The sequence below is a fragment of the Lynx rufus genome, unplaced genomic scaffold (genome assembly GCF_022079265.1).
Source record: "Lynx rufus isolate CCGP_SWC_20201006 ecotype Redwood Valley unplaced genomic scaffold, mLynRuf1.p SCAF_5, whole genome shotgun sequence".
Taxonomy (NCBI): domain Eukaryota; kingdom Metazoa; phylum Chordata; class Mammalia; order Carnivora; family Felidae; genus Lynx; species Lynx rufus.
This window is the reverse complement of record NW_025814867.1, coordinates 117240448-117262177: the sequence shown is the minus strand read 5'-3', so window position 1 is coordinate 117262177 and position 21730 is coordinate 117240448. Positions and strand designations below refer to the sequence as shown.

Below are 21730 nucleotides of genomic sequence, written 5' to 3'. Positions count from 1 at the left end.
AAATTCAGTAGATTCTGGATTAATTGTACATTTAAAACAAGATTTTTCATTGAAGACTTTGAAAATATTTACAGTGATTCTGTAGAAAAAATATGCTACCTTTTTTTGAAAATACTATATTCATCTTCTTCCTTCCAGAAGCTCAGAGAACTTTACAACTCGTATGTCAATAATGCAACATGCCAATACTCCAATAAAATGAATTGGTAGCAGATGCTTCTGTTCTCATTTTCAGAGAGTCTGAGTATATAACTAAATTGGTCCTCTTATTAATAACAGAATGACTAGAAACATCTGAAATATAATCCACTGCTCAACCGATAATATATATGTTGGTCTGTTGATTAACCTGAGGAGATGGTGGCTATGAGAACAAGGAGCTAAAACCCTGTTAGATATAGCCTTCATACTTTCCTCCTGCTTTTTCATATTATATTGTTCACAGTGTGGTACTTCAAAATGTATGAGGCTACTCACAAGGTCCATTTCCTACTAGGTTCTGGATGTTCTGGGGTTTCTTAGGGAGTCTCCAATTATCATGTTCTAAATTAAGTTGGAGATCTAAGTGTATATCTTGCAGGTCAAAGGTGTAAATACTTTGAATGGAATTACTGACAGGGAACAGTTTATTATCTCTTATTATCTGCTAATAATATCTGAAAATCTATTATTATCTGTTGATAATATTTTTATTATATAACTCCTTACCTTTTGTTGTCGTTTTGTTATACTAACAGGTGAATTTGGAGAGGTGTGCAGCGGTCGCTTAAAACTCCCTTCAAAAAAAGAAATTTCAGTGGCCATCAAGACCCTGAAAGTGGGCTACACAGAAAAGCAGAGGAGAGACTTCCTGGGGGAAGCAAGCATTATGGGACAATTTGACCATCCCAACATCATTCGATTGGAGGGAGTTGTTACTAAAAGTAAGTCAAGCCGAAAGATTGACTTTTGCCTATGTTGAGCAGAGGTTATTTAAACCCTAACTCAATCATTTCAGAATTTTGACATTTTTTTCGTAGCTATGTGAGTCCTCACAGAGACTATTTGGGGTTGCCATGTCTTTCTTTGACAAGAAAGCATAGGCCTTTAGTATTATATTGAAAGTATTACTCTACATCTTTTAAAACTGAAAAAAAATTAAGAGCTAAAAAGAAAGGACCACATTAAGACACATTGATGAAAAGGCAGTTAAGCGAATTGTGGAGAAGTCTCTGTTACGTGGACTAGCAAGGCAAAACGATGACTCAGTTTTGACAGGAATTGCGGAACTCCCAGCTAGCTGCTTTTTCTTTTACTGTTCACCAGTTTTAGTTAAACTTCCAAATCTTTACCCCCCTGGCTTTAGGGAAATTATGGGGGTTTGGGGAATACTTCTGAGCTGTAAAGAGTGGGATCACATTAGACCCAAGGCCTTTTCCTGGTTCTCTGTGGATTTCAAATAATTCTAATCTAGAGTCCCAGATGGATTTTTGACTGGTCTGGGGAAACTCTGGCTCACAGCCCATGATAGAGATCTAAACTTATTTCCATGATAGTTTCTCCAGCCAGACTCAAAAGGAATCCCGTGAGGCAGATATGTGATTTTTGGCTCCAATACCAATGAAAACCTCTTGAGAATGCTCTAGGATTTTTTTTTCCTCGAGATTTTGGAGCACAGGATGAAGAATAAGCTAAATTGGCAGCAAACTACTTAGAGCGAAAGACAACATATGGCAGGAAATTTGGCATCCTTTAGGGGATAATTCATTGGCACCACATTTACATATTCTATGGTTACCAACAGACATTACACATTAAATTTTTCACAATGATATTTTTCTTTAACATTACATGGAGCACTTTCCAAATGGGACTAATACCTATTCTCATCTTGGTGTGACTAAAAAGGCAGTTCCTTTCTCACAAGAGCATGGCATAATTGAAATGTACTTTGGTTTCCCTTAGAGTTTGTAATATAATAAATGGGATTAAGAACTGAGCAATGTAGAATTTAACCATAAACTGTAAGCCCACATTAAGTGTTGTAAGAAGCATTTTTTCCCTTGATGCTCCTAAAAATTAGGCCATACTAATAATAACACTGAAATATTTTCTGATGAAGACCTTGTTTTAATTTTTTTTTAAGTAATGATAAAAAGACAGTAGTAGTAAGGATTGGGATCCTTTGTTCCTCCAGGGCCAGACCATACAACTTAATGTTTTAATAGTCAATTAGCCATTTAGTCTCCTTTATAGCATCCTCACCGACTGGTTGTCCACATCTTGAGCCCCACTAAGGAGGAAATGCATTTGTACTTATGTAACCATTTTTCTTTTAACCCAGTTTTCATAAGGTTTTCTTTATGCATTCACTATTATGTGCCCGAAAGTGTACTATGGACATCATTTCATTCTCACTACTACCCTGTGAGTTAGATACAATAATTCCATTTTACATTTGAACAAAAAATAACTATAAAGAGCAAGTCGCTTGTCTAATTAGAAAGTGCTAGAGATGGCATTGGAAACTTGGTCTGTTGGTTTCACCTCTGTCCCCAACCGTGAACAAAAATGGGTTTCTAATTTTCATCTTGTCTTCTACTTATTCTTTTATATCTTGATTTTTTTTTAATTTTCCCTAATAATTTGATCATACCAAAGACTCCCTCAAGCTTCAACATTTTTCTGGAGATCATTAATAACCCTTAACATCTAAAACAAAATGTAAACACTCATAAAGGGCAAGAATCCACGTTTCTTATAATCAGTGACTAAAATAGAACCTGGATCATGCTGGATACTTAATTTACCAATGTCAAGGAATAAAGACACTGATTGATTGATTGATTGATTGATTGAATGAGGAACAGAGCAACATCTTCTTCCTATAGGTCTTTCTTCAGTGTTTGTTCTTTAAATTGAATGCATGAAGTGCAGTTGTGTAATTGCATGTATCGCTCAGAGAGTGATGGAAAAAAATCGTTATATTTTAGCATGGGCAGAATTATCACCTAACTTCAACACCTACACCTAAGAAAAAAATGAGATAAAAATGATAAACTAAATATTAGGTTTAAATTTACATTCATTGATAGGGTCTTATATTTTATCAAATGTAAATTGATTTTTTGATTTCCAGTGTTATGTATTATTGAAACTGATTTGTTACATTTTACTAGATGTTACCTATAAATTCATTTACTGAATGATGAGCAATATTAAACCATAATTATTATGGCAGGATTTCTTGAAATATAAAAATGAAATAATCAAATATGAACTATGGTCAGCTGACAAAGAGAATCATAAAACAATCCCCAAGACCAAAATGAAAAAAACAAAAAAGTTGCATTGAGGAAAAAAAGACTTTAAAAACCACAGGTATTATCCATTAAATACCTTATTCAAGTCTGATTCTGTAACATTCTAATATGGATTACAACTGCCTATTCTTAGGGTGAAAGTTCTAAATTTGATATATCTCCCTGGTCATATAAGCATGTAAGAGGCTGCCAAATCTGACTATACAGATCCCAGTCATCTCATATAGTGTGAACATAATAGGGTAGCAGACCTAGAATTAGATTTTGAACTCTTTTAGTGGCATATTTAAAACCTCTAAGTCTGGTACCCTATAACATCGGAGAGGAAACAGCAGTCCTTAGAATAAAGTTAATATGTTGCATTTAACTTATAAATAAGGCAATTTTATCACCAGAAGTTATTCATCCGCTCCTGTTATTTTCTTTGTTCCCTGAGAATATATGACTATTAAAACAATCCAATTGCAAAGTTTAGAAACATACACACACACACACACACACACACACACACACACACACCCCAAGAGTGATGTAGAGCTTATAATTTAATAAACAAACCTGTGTTTTAAGGAAAAAAAAAACAATTATATCGGTATCTGGATTAAGAATCAGAGGATCAGGGGCACCTGGGTATCTCAGTTGGTTGAGCATCTGACTCTTGGTTTCGGGCCTGACCTGAGCTGAAACCAAGAGTCAGATACTCAACCAACAGTCTGTGCTGACAGCATGGAACCTGCTTGGGATTCTTTCTCTCCCCCTCCCCTGATTGTGTGTGTGTGCTCTCTAAACAAACAAACAAACAAACTTTAAAAAAAAGAATCAGAGGTTCAGAGTTGTAGTTTTGACTCAACCCAACTGGTTGTGAGACCGTTGGCGAATCAAACCAGTCACAGGGACTCATTTTCTTCACCTGTAATTTGGAAGAGCAGTTCTACTTCACTATTTCCAGATACTTTAAAGATCAAATAAGATTATGTAGGAATACATTGTTAAGTGAAATAGAGCCATGAAAATCTAAATTACCACTTCTGGTAAGCTTGAGATTTTATCAGTTAATCTTGGCTGTGTAGAAAAAAAAAAATTATTGAAACAATTCCCTTTTTTGCTCAATGATAATTTTTTAAACTACTGCTATTAATTATATGCTTGAAACACTAGGTCTGTTATAATGTATCATTTTCAAGTCTTTTAGAGAAAGCCTTTTATTCAATCATTATATTTTCATTTATTTGAATTGAGCCATAAACAATTTTAATGATACGTTTTGAGCCTGATGGTCTTAAACAAGAGAAGGTGAGAGAGTCTCTGATCTTCAAAGTAGCAGAAAGCTGGGGGCACAGTCTCTGCTCAGAACTTGGTACTAACATGTGTTATCAATTTTAGCTGGAGTTCAAAAAGATGGAACTTGTTTTTAGCAAATGTTTGATATTTCTGCCATCACACCATTAGTCAAATGATGTTGATACTCCAAGAAGACCTCCATTGGCCACTATTCACCCAGTGAAATAAAAGGAATTATACTAGATAAGGTTGATGTGTTTTTGTATTTGGAGAGGGATTATTTTCTGAAAATTAAAAAAATAATAATGCAATTTAACTATAACTTTGCATCATGAAGGAATACAGTGAGCAGAACATTAGGACAATTTCTCATAATTAAAACATTTCTATGCTGGTATGAGCATCCACCTTCCACCAAAAGCTTAGTCATTTGTTTGTTCTTTTCTATCTCCTGCATATGTGATAAAAAAAATATCGCTGAAATAAGACATCATTCTGTGGTGACGATGCCAAATTCTTGCTTTGTCCTGTTTGCTTCTCTCTAAGGGTTTTCTTCTGTACTTATCTTAAGAGTACTAACTCCCTGTAGTATTTAATATAGTCCATATATGTGTTATATTTATTTTATTAATAATTTGTAGAAGTAGTTTGTTAAAACAAACTCTGGTAACCCAAGTTCTCATGCGTTCATGACTAATCTGAGAAAGGAGTCGGGAGCCTCTCTTAGTGTCCACAGCAACAAAATTAGGAAAATCTTTGCTGAATATATAGGAGAAAAACATAAGACAGGGAATGCTATTTTTACATGCTTAAGAACTTTCTTTATTTTTCCAACATTGCCCATTTATATCTTTTGGTTATATTGGCCACATTTGAATTACAAAAAAATATGTTGTTGTCTATTTTCCCCATTTAAATAGTATGAACTTATGATATTTTTGAAAGGTTAAATGCAACTTAACAACATTTGTTAGAGCATGACACATGTTCCCAAAGACTGACTTTTAAAGAGCACTAGTTTAAATCTACAATAACTCTCCTAAAGAAGAGCTATAATTATATACTTAATAACTGTCTGAGTAGTTCTAGTCATACACAAATTCTTGCAGAAAGTGAGAAAAAAAAAAACACCCTTATTTCATGAGGTTAATGATATCTTGATACCAAAGCATAGAATAATATTTTCAGAGAGGAAAACAACTGTAATTCATGAACAAAAAATCAGTAACACTCGAGTAATTGTAAAGCCATAGCTAACAATGTATCATAAAAGATTCCTTATAATTCTCAAGTTTAGTTTATTCCAAGAAGGCAAAGTTGGTTTACTATTTAATCATTCTGGAAATTCACATTAATAGAAAAGAAAAAGCCAATCTCGATGGATGCAGAAAATAAACACCTTAGTTTAAAAAGTTTTCTTAGCACATCCTACATAGAAAATATGTATGTTTCATAGATGTAAAAACCCCAAAACAAAAACAAACAAGCCTACAAACATCATATTTAGTAGTAAAACATAAACACATTTATTTTAAAGTAGAAGTGAGAATGCTACTATTACCACTTTAATTCATTAATATACCTAAGGCCTTAATTTCTATAGTTGAACAAGAAAATAAATAAAAGGTAGAAAGCCTGAAAAGGGAAATGCTAAGCTGTCCTTATAAAATCAGACTGAGCACATTCAGATTACTATATTTATTAATTATTGTTGTACTTATGCAAATAAGCTTTGTATTCAAAGGGAGAGTAGAAATATTGCTCTTGTCTTTTTTAATTTAGTACAGTTGATGTACAATGATATATTTGTTTTAAATGTACGGCATATTATTGACCACGTTGCCTATGCTGTACTTTTATCTGTTCCTGTCTTTGAAAGTATTAAATTTTGTTTCAAATTAAGCAAAAATAAATTTTAAAAACGTAAAGTCAGTTGAATGTAAAGCATTCAGCATACTGAGATTGATGGAGCATGGTTGTTTAAGAAGACTTGGGAGAAAGTGTTTCTTAGCCTAATTTTTAAGAAAGAGATTGTCCTTAGACACCCTGAAATGATAGACATGAGATGATCAATTTTTTAAAATGTTTATTTATTTTTGAGAAAGAGAGAGACAGAGTGCAAGTGGGGGAAGAGGCAGAGAGAGAGGGAGACACAGAATCTGAAGCAGGCTCCAGGCTCTGAGCTGTCAGCACAGAGCCCCACGCGGGGCTAGAACTCACTAACCGTGAGATCATGACCTGAGCCGAAGTCGAAGGTTAAGTCAATCGCTTAACCAACTGAGCCACCCAGGTGCCCCGAGATGATCAATTTTAACTGGCACTCTGCTAGGTGCTAGTTTTAGAACATAACCAACATGGAGTTGGTTCCTGCCCTCATTAACTCCTAGACCAGTGGATGTAATAGGGGTCATTTTGGAAATGAATAATGTCTTGATTAAAATTGAATTTGGAAAAGATTACCCTGTAGTTTTATATGATAATGGGAAACCACAGAAAAACACTCTAGGTCATCGCAATATCTCTCTCAGTCAGACATAGTACGTGAAAATCTAAAACCGCAACATTTTCTTTCTAATCAAAAGTGATTCTAGTCTTTTTTTCCTGGGAATAATGAGGTGTATTTGTCGTTTTTTAATTTTTTATTTTTCCTTCTCCTGGTTATGCTTTCTGGCTTCCTCCTTGATTCTAGCTCCATGATACTAACAATGAGTGCAGGCTGCTAAGGTCAAAGTTTTGATTTTATAAACCATACTCCTGTGTTTAGAGTATGTTTAAGTCTTTTGAAAATGAGACATAGAGTATGTGAGATACAATTACCGGTAATAGGAATTAATAGCATTTCTTTTGAAAATGAATTAAATTTCAATAATTATTTTTAATTTTATTTTTTTAAGTAATCTCTACATCCAATGTGGATCTTGAATTTACAACCTCAAGGTCAAGAGTCGCATGCTCCACGCACTGAGCCAGTCAGGCACTCCAGTAATTTTTAATATTTCAATCATTGATAAATACTTTTTATGTTTTAATGAAAACATTTTAATCTAAAGCCAATATTTATTTGATAGTTGAAATAAAAATCTCATGTATGGCTGTATATTTATTACATTTTCCGGCTCTTCTTTTTATAGAAAATGTGATTAGAAAGTTGTGGTTGGAATACATGGTGCTGAACATGGAAATCTTAGTTTTCAAAATCACATTTCTTCTGTCATCAAACAGTGGTTCATGATTAGTAATATATCTGAGCCACTGGGGATAGTTGAGGAAATGAACCAACTGACTGTAACAGACTGATTTGTTTCCTGTAACCCTTTAATTATAAAAGGTCATAATTTTATCTACACTCAAGAATCAATTGAGGAACAAAAGCAAAATTCCTCTGCACAATTTGCTTTGCTCATTTTTATTGGAGTTTCACTTCAGCCAGTTATCCCGCAATAATTTTGGTGAGTTTAGTATGGATACTCAGATGCATTTTAGGATTTCTGAGGGCGGCGAATGATACAAGCTCTTGAAAATACATATGAAAGAGCATGCAAACTTGGATAGAAATACATTGCATCCATGTACGGACGAGCTGATATTTTATGATTTCCAGCTGTATTTAATACATGTTAGAACTAGTTCTCACCACTGTCATGGAGAGTTTCTTTTCCTTTAACCCTATTTATATAATCAAAAGCACAAGTGAAACTAAGGCAGAATAGACACTTAGACACTTAAAAAAAAAAAGAAAAAAAAGTTAAAAATTAAGGCTTTCCAAGGTAGAATATTTGTGATTTTGTTTATTCTTTGTCTGTACGTTTGGGTTTGCTGCATCTTTGAACTTAATGTAAAGCATATTTTCAGACTTGCCCATCTTAACTGATGTGTTTACAAATACCTAAAGTTTAGAGCTAAATGCAGCCTGATCTGATTTCTGAATGGTCATGGGGCTTTGGCTTAATTGACTGGTTTGATTTTTCAGCTACTTTTATTTCCCTTGCCAAACATTCCACTAGACATGCTAACAAGAAATGAAATGGTCATAGGGCTGGGAGCCAGAAGGAAACGAGTGATAAGCAAAGGTCTAGGTAGTACAAAAACACAGTAACTGGCCACTGTAATTGACAGTTGGCTGTGTGAGGCAAACTATCTATGACTACACTTAATGTGTGCATTGAATTTTGCAGGCATATTATTCTTCACAGAATTGTATTAAGGCAAGAACATAGAAAATTATAGTGATTTATGGAGAACATGCCTATGAAAGATTTCATTCATTCTTTCGTTCATTTATTGGTTTGTTCATCCATTCTTTTAATTTCGGGTCAGTCTCTGGGATCAGTCTTTAGGCAGTGGATTTATCAGTTCAAGAGAGATAGAAGTTTCCAAGGAAATGTTGAATCTTCCTTTTTGTCTTGAATATTGTCAAATCAGCGCTTAATTAGAATTTTGAAGAAGCAAGTTCTGGAGGCTTAAGCCTTCGGATAAATGAATGGCTTTTCAGACATTTACCAGATTAACAAGATATATATGATGTTACCCAAAATATATAACTAAATCAGTATCTTAATGGAGGATAGATTGGTATATCGATTGTTACATATATAAAAATTATCTGAAAATTATAGAATTTAAATATATTTTACCTCTCATTAAATAAGACATATAGCTTGGGATGCATTCAAATGCTAAATATAACAAGTATAACCTGCATGATACCAAGCCATAATTCATAACTAGTGTGAGTTAAGAGTTTTTACCTATGAAAGGAGAAAGCAAGCAAAGAACGCTATTTTCTATCACCAGAATAGCAAACTAACTTTCATGATATAGAAGGAACATATGAGGAAAGCTTAAAAGTGTATTCTGTATTAGGGATGCATCGATATTTGTTAAAGAGCAATTTGCTCAAAGTCTTTCAGCAGTGCTCACTCAAGACTTGATTCAGGTTCTCCTGACATGGAAGGCAAGTAATTTGCCTTCTTTTTGTAATAGAATGGAATTATATTTAAAACAATATTACAGCAAAAATAAAGGAAGAGAATTATATTGTAGTAACAGTGTAGGCTTTGAAATCAGAGACAGCCATGTTAAGGATTTGCTAGAGAACTAGCTAATTATGTAACCTCAGCTAGTTTCTTAAATCCACTATGCTTTTGGTTGAGGGCATCATAAAATGGGAATAATATATGTTACTAAAGCATAGGATGATGTGAAGATGACGTGATATAATGTATGTATGTAATATATATGTGTATATATGTAATGTTATATAATGCTAACTATGCAAAAAATTTACTAGTGTTTCCCATATATAAAAAAATATCCATCTTCCATATTTCTTTTTTTTTGAAAAGTTCATTTTGCGTTACTTATTTTCCAAGTTGTTGTCATAACGTATATAGAGTATATTTTCAGCTTTGTTCACATGATATTAAAGTGTAACAATAATGTAAAATGCTAGGCTTCAGAGTTCTCATTTTAATTCAAAATAATCCATAGAATTAACACCCAACGATCGTATTAAATTATTACCCATGGCTTAACATATATTCTATTTGTGAATCTCTATATAAATATACTTAGCACTTTTGTTATCTAACACTTTTTCATATTTTAAATGTTTCCCACAGCATAAATTTCCAAAAGTAACAGCATACTCTGTTCAGGTCGCTACTTTTGCATACAATAAGACCATATAAATACATTTAAATGCTCATTAAAAGGTATAATGGCATTTAAGTCCACATATTTCTAAAATGGTTATTATAAGTTACTGCCAACAACAATTTTAATTTTATTTTCCGTTTAAACATGGATTTTATAATTTTTAATATGTTAATTATACAGATTTTAAAAGTTATAATTATTAGTCTTAATTGTTTTATGAAAATCATATGTAGGATCCATGAAGATGGGGACTTTGATTTACTTGCTCTAACCAGCATAAAAAGGAGCACCTAGTCCATAGTTCTATAAATATCTGTAGAAAATACAAATGATTGTGGAAATCCTGGCTCTATCTTGGGCTGGAAAGCAGAAATACTTGATTTTGTAGATCAGCTGAGATGCAGTTAAAGGGAATAAAAGGGGTATATATTAGGTTCACAAAGAGCCATGCCAAATAAGCCAATTTAGATATCATAGGTTATAGGCCCTTGTTCTGAAAACCAATCTTCTTCCTTTTTTTTTTTTAGTTTTATTTTCTATTGAAAAATGTTTCTTTGTTAAAACTGGGAAGATAGTTTACATTTTTTAATTCATCAGGTGTATCATAGTGTATTCTATATATATTCATCTCATGATATTTGTTTGTTATTTATCATATATCCAGGTAAACCAGTTATGATTGTCACAGAATACATGGAGAATGGTTCCTTGGACAGTTTCTTACGTGTAAGTAGAAGATTTTATATATATTCACATATCTCTTATCCCTATCTATCTATATACACATATGCATAAATGTGGAATGAATGCTAAAGATGTTAGAGGCAACCTCTCATATCTTGCCAGCAATTAGATAACAAAGTTTAAAGTGGAACTGAAATTTGGGGGGTCTAAATAGTAAGAGGAAGACTAAAATTGCATCTTTATCTTGCAGTGTCCAAGGTTAATGGCTTATATTTGTAAAACAAATCTATGCAATCTGCTTCAGCTTTTTGTACTGCCAAGATTCACATTGGCTAAAATAAAAATTAAAAAAAGACTTTTAGTAAGACACAAATAACACTGATATAAGACAAATATTCTCTTGTCTTCACTTAAAATAACCTCAGACTGCTATAGGAAGAACATGTCTCGCTCACATAGAGCTTTGGTCTCAGAAAATGAGCAAGTGTTACAACGCCAAAGTAGTCTTAATTCAGAGATACCATTTTGGTATATGTGCTGCTGAAGCAAGCACCAGAGACACATTTTGGTAATAGATGTGCATCCATATCTATGTTTTAAATATTTAAACTTAGAAACTTTTTTTTAAGTTACTTCAGTAAAAATTTGTTCAAAGAAATGCAAAAAATTTATGGAAAACAAGGCACTGCCAATCACCAGTGACTGCAGGGATTAAAAAAGACATATACTCTGTCCTCAATATGCTTTCAGCACTATAGTAGGGTGCCTGAGTGGCTCAGTCGGTTAAGCGTCTGACTCTTGGTTTTGGCTGAGGTCATGATGTCTCAGTTAGTGAGTTTGATCCCCTCATCAGGCCCTGTGTTGATAGTGCAGAGTCTGCTTGGGATCCTCTCTCATTCTTTCTCTCTCTCTCCCTCCCTCTCTCTCTCTCTCTCTCTCTCTCTCTGCCCCTCCCCTGCCCATGCTATTTCTCAAAAAGAAATAAATAAACTTAAAAAGTGTTTTTAAATAAAATTAAAAAAGGAATTCAGCGCTATAGAATAGAGATGGGTAGAGAGAGAGATAGACGATAGATAGATGATAGATAGATAGATAGATATTAGATAGATAGATAGATAGATAGATAGATAGAATAGGATGATTCATTATCATAGAAGAGAATTCTAAATTTTCTATAAATGAGAAATTGCATTCCTTATTTTAATATTCACGAGGCAAACAATTTTTTAATGTTTATTTATTTTTGAGAGAGACAGAGAGAAAGAGAGAATGCGTGTGCACATGGGGTAAAAGCGGGGAGGTGGGGAGAGAATCCTAAACGGACTCCACACTGTCAGTACAGTGCCCAATGTGGGGCTCAAACTCACTAACGGTGAGATCATGACCTCAGCCAAAATCAAGAGTTGGCCGTTTAAACTACTGAGCTACCCAGGCACTCCAAGGCAAACACAGTTTTATCAGCAATTATTTTCACAAGCATTTCAAAAACAAATATTCTTCAAATCAGGTCATAGAAACCATTATAATAAATATTCTTTTAAAATGTTATTGTGTATATATAACTAAACATGGAATTTTATAGCTATTTATCTATACATGCATTTATGCACATATTTACATATGTATGTATGTGTATTTGTTTACCTATCTATCATATAAATCATGTATTTCTGTTTTTTTAAGTTTATTTATTCATTTTTGAGAGAGAGAGAGAGAGAGAGAGAGAGAGAGTGGGCGAGCTGGGGAGGGGCAGAGAGAAAGGTAGACAAAGAATCTCGAAGAGGCTCCATGCTGTCGGTGCAGAGCCCCACCCCACCAACTGTGAGATCATGACCTGAGATGAAATCAAGAGTAGGATGCTTAAGCCCAGTTCCCCTTGTATTTCTATTTTAATCAAAGTAAATTGGAAGTTTTTCTAAATACAGGACTCTGACTTGTGTTTTGTTGTTTTCCATTTTATGAACTATAACTGAAGATTGAGTAGAAAAACAAATACTCAGTAAATATCTTTGACCAATTCTGAAAGAATTATGATGATTTAAAAATTTAACATCTACCTTATTTGAAGCAATTAATAAAATATCTGGAAAACTAGAAGGAAGAATGAACATTCAATCAAACAAATATGTAAAACTAAAATAGCCCCAAGACTCATTTCATTTTGTTGTTCCTGAGGTTAAAATTTCTGAGGAGTTTGTATGTCACATAAAGACCATGAAAGCTATGGTTTTGAACCTGAAGTCAAAGAATATTTAGGGTCCTTCTTGTTATGAACTATTTAGTGATGCAGCTACTATGCTATTTTGTTTTAGCCTTATTTCTGTTTATTCACATAGCTTGTGAGGCTGGGGTGCTTGGAACTAAAATGTATATAATCAGTCTTCTTACAATTCAGTGTGTGAGATTGTAACCAAGATTTATCTTTAAGAAAGAGCAACACATCTTAATTGTATATTTGAAATACTTCTCAGAAACACGATGCCCAGTTTACGGTCATCCAGCTAGTGGGGATGCTTCGAGGGATAGCATCTGGCATGAAGTACCTCTCAGATATGGGTTATGTTCACCGAGACCTTGCTGCTCGTAACATTTTGATCAACAGTAATTTGGTGTGTAAGGTTTCTGATTTTGGACTTTCACGTGTTCTAGAAGATGACCCAGAAGCTGCTTATACAACACGAGTGAGTACCTTTTTTTTCTTTTCTTTTTTCCTTTTTATCTTTGTTTCCCACCTTGTGCTATGTTGATTTGCAAATAAATAGAAATCACCTCTCTCCATGCTGTCAATTATATCTTCCCCCAAAGGAAACGTATCCTTTAACATTAAAATACTGTTACTTATTCTGAGAAAATAGATGGCCACTGTTTATAAGGTGGCATACCTCTGTCCAATTAGATACAATTTTAAAGCATTTTAAAATTCATGTTTATATAAGTAACACATGCTCACACTATAAAAATTTCAAAACAAAGCAATAAAAAGGAATAAAGTCATCCATAATTCTGCCACCCATAGAGAACACTTGTAACTTTGTCAGTTAATTCTTCCAGATTTTTTTCTACATACCTATTATACATACCTATGAATGAATATGTAATTAGATTAGGATTATGTATAGGATTATTTATAACATCACTGTATAGCCTTTTTTTCTCTTAGCCGTATATCTCTTGAATGTATTTCATTGTCAGTAAGTTTGATATATTCTATTACCTGGTTTGCCATTTAAAAAATTAACCCCTAATTATTGAGCAAATTAGTATTATATCTATCTTTTCTTTCTTTGTTAATTATTATTATTATTTTATTATTATTATTATTATTATTATTATTACTATTTTATCATGATAAGTGTACTCTTTAATCCCCATCCCCCTACCCACCTCCTCTCTGGGAAACCATCAATTTGTTCTCTAAGTTAAGAGTCTGTTTCTTGGTTTGTCTCTCTCTCTCTCTCTTTTTTTTTCTTTGCTTGTTTGTTTTGTTCCTTAAATTTCACATATGAGTGAGATCATATGGTATTTATCCTTCTCTGACTGATTTCACTTAACATTATACTCTCTAACTCTGTCCCTGTTGGTGCAAATGACAAGCTTTCATTTATTTTATGGCTAAATAATATTCCATTGTGTGTGTATGTGTGTGTGTGTGTATATATATATATATATATACACATATATACCATTGTATATATTCCATTGTGTGTATATATATCTATATCTATATATCTATATCTATATATATATATATATATAGACATATATATATATGTATATATACACACACACACACCACATCTTTATCCATTCCCTATCTATCTATGGATATTTGGGCTGCTTCCATGGTTTGACTATTATAAATAAGGCTGCAATAAATACAGGGGTGCATGTATCCCTTTGAATTAGTGTTTTGTATTTTTTGGGTTATACACAGTGATGTGATCACTGGATCATAGGGTAGTTCTATTTTTATTTTTTGAGGAAACTCCATACTGTTTTTGCATTCCCACCAGTAGTGCATGAGTGTTCCTTTTTCTCCACATTCTCGCCAACACCTGTTGTTTCTTGTGTTTTTGATTTTAGCTATTCTGACAGGTGTGGGGTGATATCTCATTGTAGTTTTGATTTGCATTTCCCTGTGATGAGTGATGTTGAGCATCTTTCCATGTGTCTGTTGGCCATCTGGATGTGTTTTTTGAAGAAATGTCTGTTCATGTCTTCTGCCCATTTTAATTGGATTATTTGTTATTTTGTGTTAACTTATATAAGTTCGTTATATATTTTGAACACTAAACCCTTATGGGATATGTCCTTTGCAAATATCCTCTCCTATTCAGTACGTTGACTTTTAGTTTATTTTTTTATTGTTTCCTTCACTGTGAAGATGCTTTTCATTTTGATGAAGTCCCAACAGTTCATTTTTGCTTTTATTTCTCTTGTCTCAGGAGATAGATCTAGGGGAAAAAGTTGCTAATGCCAATGTCAGAGAGATTACTGCCTGTGCTCTCTTCAAGGATTTTTATGGTTGCAGGTCTCACATTTAGGTCTTTAATCCATTTTGAGTTTGTTTTTGTGTATGGTGAAACAAAATTGTCCAGTTTCATTCTTTTGCATGTTGCTGCCCAGTTTTCCCAGCACCGTTTGTTGAAGAGACTGTCATTTCCTATTGTATATTCATTCATGACTCCTTTGTCAAAATTTAATTGACCATATGATTGTGGGTTTATTTCTGGGTTTTCTGTTCTATTCCATTGATCTGTGTGTCTATTTCTATACCAGTACCATACCATTTTTGTGATGCCTCCAAATGTTTTGTTTTTTTCAAGATTGCTTTGGCCATTCGGGGTCTTTCGGGTTCCATATAAATTTTAGGATTGTTTGTTCTAGTTCTGTGAAAAGTGTTGTTGGTATTTTGATAGAGATTGCATTAAATGTATAGATTGCTTTGGGTAGTACAGACATTTTAACAGTATTTGTTCTTCCAACCCATGAGCATGGAATGTCTTTCCGTTTCTTTGCATCATCTTGAATTTCTTTCATCATTGTTTTATAGTTTTCAGAGGACAGGTCTTTCCCCTCTCTGGTTAAGCTTATTTTCCTACATATTTTATGGGTCTTGCTGTTATTGTAAAGAGGATTGTTTTCTTAATTTCTCTTTCTGCTGGTTCATTACTGGTGCATAGGAATACAACAGATTTCTGTTACTGATTTTGCATCCTGTGACTTTCCTGAATTCAGATGCCAGTTCTAGTAGTTATTTGTGAAGAATCTAGGGTTTTCGATATATAGTATCATGTCATCTGCAAATAGTGAGAGTTTTACTTCTTCCTTATTTAGATTCCTTTTATTTCTTTATTGTGTCTAATTGCCGTGACTAGAACTACCAGTACTATGTTGAGTAAAAGTGGTGAGAGTGGATATCCTTGTCTTCTTCCTGACCTTAAGGGAATAGCTCTCAGTTTTTCAGCATTGAATGTGATGCTCCCTGTGGGTTTTTCATATATGGCCTTTATTATGTTGAGGTATGTTCTCTCTAGACCTACTTTGCAGAGGGTTTTTATCATGAATGGATTTTGTACTTTATCAAAGGCTAGCCTTTCAATATTTTATACAAATGTATAACTGATCCATCTGTATTCATAATCGTATGAGTCTGATAATTTTCCTAGGATATATTCCTAAAAGTGGATTTTCTGTGTCAAAATTTTGTGCCTGTTTTAAAAGCATACTTAACTATATCCTGATAAAACTATATATTATCATTTTTGGTATTAATTAATTTTGAAAAAATTATACCTAATTGTTTTAATTCGTATTTAACTTGATTCAAATGCATCTGATTATTTTTTCATATATTTATTGGCAGATTTCTTTGAAAAGACATTCCTTTATAGAGTTTTTTTCATGACAGACAATTTTAGAAAATAAAGATATAATGATCACTAATGATATTACCAGAGGTAACCAATTTTAACATTTTATTTTTTTCCTTTCAAAATATTTTCTACACATTTTCATATGTAAATAATTACCAATTATGTATATAGTTACAAAAATGGGATCATATTATATATATATATATATATATATATATATATATATATATATACACACTTATATATAAAGTGATTTCCGCTTGTCAACCCAGTATTTTCTTTATACACACACTCAATGTTGTTATGTAATCTGTCTGTTTTAACTTAAAATATAAAATGTGGATTTTTCTAGATGATTAATTTTTTATAATATCATTAAATAATGTATTGTACTCCATTTTAATCATGTACATTATTTATTTATCCAATGCACTATTAATTGAATAGCATTCCAAAGTTTTGCTATTGTTAATACTTTGATGTAATCCTGATAAATGGTTCATGTCTGGTCATGATTATTTCCTCAGGATAAAATTTCAGAATTACAATTGTTGAGTCAAAATGTGTACAAATATGTGTGTATTTTCATGTATGAATTGCACAATTGTTTTCCAAATAGTTTGTTATGGAATTTCACTCCTAGCAGCAACATATAAAGGAGGCTATTTCCCTGTACTCTCACCAGCCAAGAAAATGGGCAGTTTTTAAAAAGTCAACTTCTGTTATTTTCTTCCGGTTTCTAATCATTACTAATTTTAAAACAAAGAAACTCATGCGTTTCTGAAATCATCAATTTTAATGATTCCATTATCAACCACCAAGTGTGTCACATGGCATCTATCTCACATTCTGAGAAAGAGCCCGATTTGCCAGACTGAGTTTCATCTACAAAGTGATAAAGCCACAGTGGGAGAACCAGAAATTCAGAAGCATGGTGTCCCAGAGATATTCCTCGATGAGTTGATATAAGAGTTGAAATTCCCCCGATGGCTTTCTCCACTACACTTTTGTTAGCATTTCCCATTTTCAACTACACTCTAGCGGATTCACTCTGTTCATACATCTAAGTATTTGTTAAAATGTGTCCTGCACAAAAATGTTGCTGTTCTTAGGCATACAGTTTACTAGGTTAAAAGCAAGAGAAATAAAATAAAATTGTATATCTAGCAGCTAGTTAAATTAAATTTATGACAGTGACTCTGAAAACAAAGTTCTGAAAAAAGAAAAAATTACAAAACATTGGTAAATATGCATCAGCACTATCAAGTGCTTTTTTTAGTTTTCCTTTGTTCCTTCTCTGATTTCAAGAAAAATTAGTCAGCCAGCATTCTACAACAAAGCATCATTTTTATGACAATAAATTATGATTATAAGTTCTCAGGAGACAACATATGCAATATATGATAATATATTTATAATTTTGAGGATTTTTTTTATTCTACTCACTGCTACTAAAGATATCCTTCGTAACCTTCTGCTACTATATGAGCTTTTAACACATTCCGTGGAAGGTATCCTTCTTGCTGGTATTGTCCTTGTTGTTACAACAATCACCCAATACAAGAAATATTTCCGGTTTTAGTAAAAATATTTGATTAAAAAGCCTTTATTTGAAATATTAGATTTCTGGTCATTCAGTCAGGTTTTAATCTCAGTGCCATATCCCATTTTTAAACTAGAACATTCTTGTTTTCAGTATTAGTCATGATTTCTAGGACACTCTAAGGAATGATTGTTCTTGTAGGAACTTGGAAGATTCATCCAAATCTGGATCATCTGCTGTCTAGAGAATATATTGGGTTAACTTTCAGAGCTTCATTTGTACTGATTGTTACTTTGTCAGGACCAAGGGGTACAGACAATCATTTCTTGACACTAGTAGAAAAAAAAGGTATTACTGTGTCAAAATTCTTCGTTATCATTTGTGAAATAAAAGTGCAAAAGGACCTTTGCATTTTTTATTCTCTGAAGATTCTTAAAAATCAACTAAATGGGTTCATTAACTACCAATAAATAGCTGTTTAGAATTTATTATTCATTTAATTTATTTAATATTCATCCTTATATTTTCCCAGAACTCAAAATATCTATGATGGTCCTGACTTCTGAGAAAGCTATAATTTGCATCTACATTTCTAGAATAATTTAGAAATCTTTAATATAATCTCTTGTAATAATCCTTGTTTGGTACAATGATTTTATAATTTACCCCCAAATATGAGGTATGGTTTAAAGTAATAGGACTACTATTTTGTTTTTTAAACAAACACTGAAAGAATTAAATAAGTGTTGCCATACTCATTCTTGGGAATTTGTATTACTGTGGGAACACTGCTATTACACAAAATGTTTTGGGAATTCCTCCTTTGAAATTATCTTTAAAATTAGATTGTGAACAATAGCATCATTCCAAATTATTTAAGCATGTAGTATTTGAGGAAACATACTTGCCTGAGATAAAAATCTCTGGTCTCAATAAGCTTAGAGTTAGTAAATAAGAAAAGCAGCACATTTGTTGTATAATAAAGTCTGGTTCTTTTTTTAACCAAAAACAGTATTTTTCAGCGTAGACATCCACTTTCTTTATTTAAGCGTCCCGTGATTATGGTTCCTTCAGAAAAACAAGCTCATCATTGAAAACAGTGTGTCAAGGCGTTCTTTTTGGGCAAACACATTCTGGTGAATCTGGTTTAAAAAGCCAGTCACATTACTTTAGTCACACGTAACACATTTCATCTAGTGTCGCTTGGATTCAAAAATTAGTATTCAGTGCCTCAGTGCACGAAGCCTTTTCCCAGATTGCTCTTCTAAAAGTTACTGCCTTTAGGTAGAGGGTAATTGCACTGGCATTTGATTCAGTGCCACTGAATGAATATAAGATGTCTGCTGCTCTCATTTTAAAAGCATCTTTGTGGTCCACAGGCAAAGTAGAAGAGTGGAACAGAATTTATGTCCACTAATTATGCATTTATTTTTTTTTTTTAACTGGAGGGAACCACCTAGGAGTTGAGGAAATGCTTAGCCTTAAAACTTGAAACAATTTATCAGACATTTTCCCATGCTGCTTCTGATACTATCTTAAGTCTATCACAAGTTTTCCTTCCTTATGTCCCAACAGAATTCCTTGGGAGGAGAGGGTCAGATAAGATCATAATACACACTTTTTTTTTATGTCTTCTCTTTTTTATAAGGGTATTGAGTAGGAAAGCAGAAGTTTTTTCAATGCTCACTTATGGTTATTTCTCCTCATTTCTCACTGCTAAGTTATGCAAAAACTCCAAACATTAACAATTTCTGTCATACAACATTATTATGCATTTTGTAACCTTTGTAAAATTCCACCGTACACATGAGATTTGAGAGTGAAAAAGGTATAGTATTTTAGTGTTATTATGAAAATAGTTCAGTCTTGCAGACCCTTTGAAAAGCTCTTGGGGGGCACCGAGAAATGCTTGGATGACACTTTGAGAACCACGTTATAGATACTATGTCAGGAAAAAACACTCTAAAAACTAAATGTCTTAGTATTTATTAAATGATATAACACCTTGGCATATTGTATTATATTATATTATAGCATGTTTTGAAGAAAGGCCTTGAAAGCATAAAAGCAGCTGCATACCAAGGGTTGCAAATCATCTTGAAAGGCCTTGTATTTCATTTGGGATGGAGCATTTAGCTCTGCAGATTTATACTGTTAGAGAGTTTTCGTTGTTGAGAAAAACATACAAGAAATGAATTCCCTCTCTTTGGTTTCCCATCATATGAATTCAAAGCACAATTATGGCACATTTCCTATATTTTTTTGCACTGAATTACCAGCTTACTTTATTTCATTTTAACAGAACCATGGAATTATGGGTGAGAACTGTTTACCACTAAATAATTTTCTAGTCTTTTTCCTTATGAAATTTCATTTTGAATGGTTACCATTTTTTATGTGCATGCACGCATCTGTGTATATGAATATTCCTGTATTCATATGTTCAAATAGATGGGGTCCAAAATTCTGCCATAATGGTGCCCAATTTGCTGTTTAACAGGATCAAGTTAGAGAAATTATAGGCTTTTATCTAATTTATATGGTATATTATATAAAGTGAATTCCAATTCTTGAGCCCCCAATTCCATTTTAAGGATATAATTACCTAAACAGATTTGAGAAATTTGAGAAAGCTAGATGATTTGGTTTTGGTTATAACCTTTATTTTTCATTTTTTTTCTTTTTATTTCTGTCCTGAAAATGCATACTGAGTCCTAAGCAGTTAGATTTTTATATTGGATAATAAGCTTCTGCCTTTTGCTACATTGCCCTATAGCCCATTAGCAACTATTTAATTTTTGGAAGATAAAACCAAATAAAAAGTTGTCACAGGCATTGTGTGTTAAGCAATAAAAGAAAGAAATCTTATTTTACATAATAACTTATTTGATTTTTTCCAGTGTAATTTTGCCTACTTGATATCCAATGTATTCTATGATAGCTTTATTTTACCTAATTTCATTTGTAAGATAAGAATTTTTTTTTAAGTGGCTAATGCAAGTAGTTAAAAGCTAAGTAGTTAAATACTCCTGTTCAGGATACCTCCATTCTGAGGACATAAATAATAGAAAATATGAACCTTGATTCTGTAGTCAAGGACTAAAAACTATGCATACCAAAAACCAGTGTGATGCAGAAAGAAAATTATATTCTTTTGATAAGTAGTATATGTCATATGTCATTCAGCTAAGAATGAAAAAAATACATAAATATCTAATCAGTGGCCTTCATATAATAATGTGTTTTAAGCTTTGAACCAAAATAAATAATGTCAGTCATGACTTTATTCCCTACTCTCTGAGAATCAGTATGAACATGCCTCGTGTAGCTTCACAAAATAAAGCCACATATTCAAAAATCAGGAAAGGCTAGAAAATTTAGTAATC

The 21730-nt window shown here is 32.8% G+C and overlaps 1 protein-coding gene across 1 annotated transcript in view; it reads left to right on the top strand.

Annotated features, from left to right (window-relative positions):
- The window catches only part of EPHA3 (EPH receptor A3), a 352910-nt gene that overhangs the window by 299350 nt on the left and 31830 nt on the right, over positions 1–21730 (top strand). Inside the window, exons 11-13 of the mRNA XM_047099501.1 lie at positions 738–923; positions 10906–10967; positions 13397–13606. Of these exons, the coding sequence (XP_046955457.1) occupies positions 738–923; positions 10906–10967; positions 13397–13606 (458 nt within the window). The remainder of the gene's footprint in view (positions 1–737; positions 924–10905; positions 10968–13396; positions 13607–21730) is intronic.